Genomic DNA, 5833 nt, shown 5'->3' with positions numbered 1-5833 from the left:
ACTCCCCTCCCCCTTGGCAACAACAAATTTGTTCTCTATGTCTGTGTGTCTGTTTGTTTCATAGATAAGTTCCTTTGTGTCATATTTTAGATTCCACATGTAAGTGATATCATATGGTATCAGACAATGGAATATTATTCAGTGCTAAAAAGAAATGAGCTATCAAGCCACAAAAATATGTGGAGGAACCCTAAATAAATATTACTAAGTGAAAGAAGCCAATCTGAAAAGGCTATTTACTATGCGATTCCAACTATATGACATCCTGAAAAAGGCAAAACTATGGAGTAAAAAAAAAAAATCAGTATAAAATGTGTCATTATACATTTGTCAAATTCCATAGAATTGTACAACACCAAGAGTGAACCGTAATGTAAACTATGGGCTTTGAGTGATAATGATGTGTCAATATTGGTTTATCAATTGTAACAAATATATCATTCTGGGGCTGGCATATTGGTAGTAGAGGAGAATGTGCATATATGTAAGAGCAGGGGGTAAATGGGAACTATGTACGTTCTGCTCAGTTTGCTGTGCATCTAAAATTGCTCTGAAAAATAGTTTATTTAGAAGGAAAACAATTTTAATAGATATATAATAAAATGTAGGTTCATATTGAGCTTCCTGGTTATGGCCTTAATCTCTATTTTAAAAATATTGGCGAATATTTGCACATTATGAGATTATTACTTGAAGATATTTTCCATAAATAATTTTGATATAAGATTATATAACTCAAATAAATGGGGGGGGCATTCTTTTTATAAAAGAATTTGTTACAAGAGTCCAATTTTGCAAGCAAAGCTTTCTATTTAGTATTGTTGTATGTTGTCATATCTACATATTAAGTAGAGAAAACAGCTAAACCAGACTGAGCAGTTCTGTTTAACTGTAAGCTATTTTGCATGTTGTTACTAAATGATCACCTATAAATCAGTTTAAGTCTGACTCAGCCCAAAGTACAGCCTCTCGGCAACAAAATTCAGGTAAGAGACTCTTCTCCAGAGTGGCCCATGGGGGAGAATAAAAACATGGTTTTTAAGAAAATCCCTAGGCACAGTTGATAAATGATGAATTTTTTCAGCTATCTGATTATTCCATTATCTTAAACTATCAAATATGCTTATATGTTGAAAGAGTCAGTTTTGCTGATGATTCAATCATATGGAGGAGTGGAAAGTGTTTTTGGGTTTGGAAGTCAGGAGATTTAGGTTCTGACCCCTGCTCTGCTACTAGCTCTGCAACAATTTATGAGGGATTGGATAAGAGGATTTCTAAGGTTTCTCTAGGCCTAACATTCAGTAATTCAATTATATGTGCAGTTGTAGCTTTTTGTTTTTTCCATGCTAGATATTTGTAATGTCTCAGAGAGTTGAAGCTTTTATGCTCAGCAGAGCATCCAGAATCTCTTAGGATTTTATCATTAAGACCTCATCATTTATTTCCCAGAAGAGTTCTAAGACAGACACCTGAGATTTTCCCTAAAAGGCAGGTGCATTTGTTAGCTATGCGTGTATCCGGCTTTGGAGCCACAGCACTTACAGCCTGTGTGGCTCTCTTTTAAAACCTTTACTCAATTTCTACAAACATGTCCAGCTGCCACTAGGCTTCCTATCACGATCCTCTTCGCTACTGCCTTTTTCATTCTATCACTGTTGTTGTTAAATTTTCTTCTTTGAATAAAGGATCATTTAAATGCTGCTACATTGATTGGTGAACTTTTTGGAAATGCTCAATAGAAATGGCTTCTCATCAGTGTGTCTCCAAAGACACCAGGCTCTTTTTCCAAGAATTATGCAACGTCTTGTTAAAACCTAGAAACTATTAATTACCTGTTGCGTATATAAATTACTCAGATTTCATCTGGGTCAAGGCTTAAGATATTGTTAAAATTATCAGTCAGGATGAACTATACAGAAAGAATTCTTGTGTGTAATTAGCTTTGATGACATCTGCTTTACTTTTTGGTACCCTGTTGTATCAGTTCTGGCTCGTTAGCTATAGGCAGAAATAAGGTGCTGATGTTCTCAGAAATGTAGCAATAGGGGCTCCATACCCATTGTGCCATCATTTCCCAATTTCTGCCATACACATCCTTTATCTCTTACCCTCTAGAATTCTTGGCTCGAGAATTTCCCAACTCTTTTTCTCTCAGCAACTTTTCCTTTTTGACAGAATCTTGGCTAGTTTGTAATCCAGAGATTTTCATTTTATGTTAGTTATTTTAGGCCATTGGATCAGTAATTTGGAATCTTTCATTTCCTCTGTTTTGATTTTTAATTGGATCTATGGCACTTATCTCATTCCCTCACCACCACACCTCTATTAGGAAGAGCTTTTCCTGGCATTTATTCCTTTTTCAGCCTTTTTCACCATGACATTATAACCCTCCCCACCACTCACATTTCCCACCCCTCATCCGCTATGCCCCATCCCCTACTGCCCTTTCTGGTTCCAGAGTCATTTGTCTTTTTCGGTAGCCATACTTGATAGGATAGGTTTTTTCACAAGAATTGTAATATACTTTATTGCACTTGAATCCTGGTGCTTAGAGACTGCTCCTGTCATTACATAATGCAGCCTGCAGAGTTTTGTTTTACTCAGGTAGAGAAACAAGTGCCAGTGTTTACCTAATCTTGCCCTTAAACATTAGGGCTGGGTTTTTTGTGGAAAAAGAAAGCCACCTTTCCTTCTTTTCTGAAAGCCCAAAATTAGATTTCATGTGGCTTTTCCTTTTCCATTTTGGGTATGTTCTTCATCTCTCAACAAATGTGCTTTGGATAGATCAATGTTTGATTTTCCAGTGTTAGGGAAAATATAAGCCAGGTTTTCTATAAGGTGCAGGTGAGAAAGGGATGCTGCACAAATATTCATCTGTTAAGAAACGAAACAGGAAAAGAGCTAATACCTAGTGCATTATGTTTTTTTTTTTCATTTAATCCTCACAACCACCCTGCAGAATAGTTGATATCTCAGTTGGACATAGGAATAAGCCAGGGCTCAGAAAGGTTAAGAAATTTGCCTAAGGACACACAGCTAAGAAGAGGCAAAGCCAAGATTGAAACTTGAGAATGTTAATGACTGAAAGAAAAACGCTCTTTTCCTACAGCACTTCCCTGACTTCCAGTTAACTAGTTACACTGTAATGTTCCTGTGAAATCCGTTGTGACCACATTATTACAGTCAAAGGCAAAGAGTAATGGTAGTGTAATAAATAAGCTGGATGCAGGCCTATTCAGAAGAAGGGAATGTGTTGATGTGAGACGTCTTGGAGTATAATACTTTAAGTTCCATGAAAAAAAAACCTAAATACAGATGCACTTTACTCAATATATTTAAAGTTCTAAGTAAAAATATGTAAACTGACCATGTTTTAAATGTGTTAGGGGAGTTTCTCATTAAGGGAATCTTACAGTGAATTTTTAAGAGCAAATGATTCCTTTCTTATTTTTATTTTCAGTTTTGCCCCCCGCATATCAGGTATCATTTAAGAAGGCTATGCCTGTGAGGTTGCATGATCACTAACTAGTCTGTAATTTCTCCAACACATATTTGAATATTGTGGTGTTTCAGTGTTTCCCAAACGTCAGTATTTGCATACACCTTCACACTATTCATTATATTAGTGTTCCACCTGTACTGCTATTTACTTACTATTTTTCTGTAAATCAATTTACATTTTTTACTCAAGTAGCTTTATTTTTAAAAGAGACTTTGTATCACTACTGTAAATGTGAAATCAGTATAATTCACAATAAATAGAAATTAATAGTAAAATATTATTAGATTCTAGCTAGATACTATTCCTGTTGAAGGCTTCCATCTGAGGAGGATTAGAAAGCATTCTAGTAGGATGGAAAACACACTCTCATCAGACTAAAGATATATCCTTGTAATCATACGGACTGAAAGAGAAATGGAAGGGAATAACTTTCTCACAAGGCAAGTCAATGTTATTTCATGCTGTTTCTGTGTACCATCAAAAATCCTCTCCCTTACTACCCACAGAATGTTGTAACCCCATCAAGTTTTCAGAATGAGCTCAGCAACTATTCATCAAAGCAGAAAAGTCTCTGATCTCTGTCAATATCTGTTCTCTTTTGATCTGGCCAAATTAATAAACTTGGTTCTGTTTCCAGGCTAAAGAGCAAATGATGGACAACAGAAGCTACTCCAATCTGCCAGACAAACTGCCTGTCTTCACTGATTCCACCCACTTGCCACTGACCAGGTCCATCTATCTGGACCCCATGATCATGTTCCACCTGTACCCTGAGGGCCCGGTGCCATCTCCTTACTCTGAAGACCTGCCATTGCTGCCTTTTTCCAGTGACTCTCTGATCATGGAAGATTATGGGGAACCCTGCGCCTTCTCCTTCCCAATGCCTTATCCAAATTACAGAAGGTGTGAATACTCCTACAGGCCAGCCTTTATCCAGAAAAGGAATGAGCGGGAAAGGCAGCGGGTGAAATGTGTCAATGAAGGCTATGCCCAGCTCCGACATCATCTGCCAGAGGAGTACTTGGAGAAACGACTCAGCAAAGTGGAAACCCTCAGAGCCGCGATCAAGTACATTAATTACCTGCAGTCCCTTCTGTACCCTGATGAGGCTGAGGCCAAGAATAACCCCAGGAAAGTTTCCTCCATAATGGCAACCACCAGCCGCCACACTGACCCCATTTTTAGAATCATTTGATTCCGTGTTTCTAAATAGAAACAAATAATTTCACAAAATGTGGTCCCTTACATCATTTGATAGTTTTCCTAATGGAGTTTCTGGGTGAGCAGATAATAGTTCAAATGCTAAGCTGTGTTGGATATTTCTTACCAGGGTTTCAGATGTACTAAACGTTATCTTATGTAGATTGAGAAAATGCTTCTTAAGCTTTGGTAGTTTCTTTCAAGAACTTTAGGGAAGCAGGAGTCCCCAGAATTCTCTATATCTCTCACCTTGCCCTTCTCGCACACTTCGCCAGAGTCTCAGCTGTGAGAAACTCACAAAAGTATTGTAAAGTAAGACTAATGACTATTCAATGCCTGTACTGCACTTTGCAGACGCTTCATGCTAAGCAATCACAATGAACCTCCCTGGATTTGTCAAAGTTTGGTGGGTTTTATTATTTGGGGTTGGCGAGAAATCTATACCTCACTCATAACATGATGTGGAAGTATCTTGGGGCTAAAGCAAAAGTAGCTAACAAAACCTTGTTGTCATTTGAAATTACTTCAGAGTCATCTTTTTCCTGCATGCAGCAGACACCCTCAGGTAGCTTAGTTTGCGCTTAAGAGGGCAGGCTCCGCAAACTGCCTCCATTTACATTCTGACTCTGCTGCATCCCCACTGTGTTTTCTCAGTTCTTCATCCACAGAATGAGAATTATAGGAAAAGCAGCTACCCCTTATGTTTATTATCAGTATTAACAGTGCTTGTGAAACATAATGAAAACATTATGTGAAAACATAATGTGAAACATTATGAAAACACATAATATTTTCATAGCCATTATTTTTAAAATTTATTATCCTCTTTGTTTTCTTTTTTGCCCATGACATCAACATTCTTCAGGTTCTCCAGGCCAGAAAATGTGGGAAGGACAGTGACGTCCCCTATCTTGGAGTCTGCCTTCAAAATGTTTCTATTTCTGTTCCTATGATGAGCTTCAGCTCTTCCTTCTTCCTTAACTCCCAGGTCCCCTCTGTCACCAAGCCCAGGCAGGACTTCCAACACACTGTCACATTCATCTCCACTGTCACCTCTCTGTGAAGTCTTTCCACCACAGCCATTACTTGTTCCTTTATTTTGAACACATATTTCCTTGCCGTTCCTATCCT

The 5833-nt window shown here is 37.9% G+C and overlaps 1 protein-coding gene across 1 annotated transcript; it reads left to right on the top strand.

Moving 5' to 3' along the window:
- The first annotated feature begins 4151 nt into the window (after positions 1 to 4151).
- On the top strand, positions 4152 to 4697 carry ASCL3 (achaete-scute family bHLH transcription factor 3). Its single transcript, XM_061203634.1, has one exon. The coding sequence runs from the start codon at positions 4152 to 4154 to the stop codon at positions 4695 to 4697; it is 546 nt and encodes a 181-aa protein (XP_061059617.1).
- Positions 4698 to 5833: the final 1136 nt, after the last annotated feature.

Source organism: Eubalaena glacialis, chromosome 10 (assembly GCF_028564815.1).
Source record: "Eubalaena glacialis isolate mEubGla1 chromosome 10, mEubGla1.1.hap2.+ XY, whole genome shotgun sequence".
Lineage (NCBI taxonomy): Eukaryota > Metazoa > Chordata > Mammalia > Artiodactyla > Balaenidae > Eubalaena > Eubalaena glacialis.
Note: the sequence above shows the minus strand (reverse complement) of the source record. Positions and strands in the feature narration are given on the sequence as shown.

Excerpts from the sequence above, each read along its gene's own strand:
- ASCL3 (XM_061203634.1), top strand. The coding sequence starts at position 4,152 with ATGATGGACAACAGAAGCTACTCCAATCTGCCAGACAAACTGCCTGTC.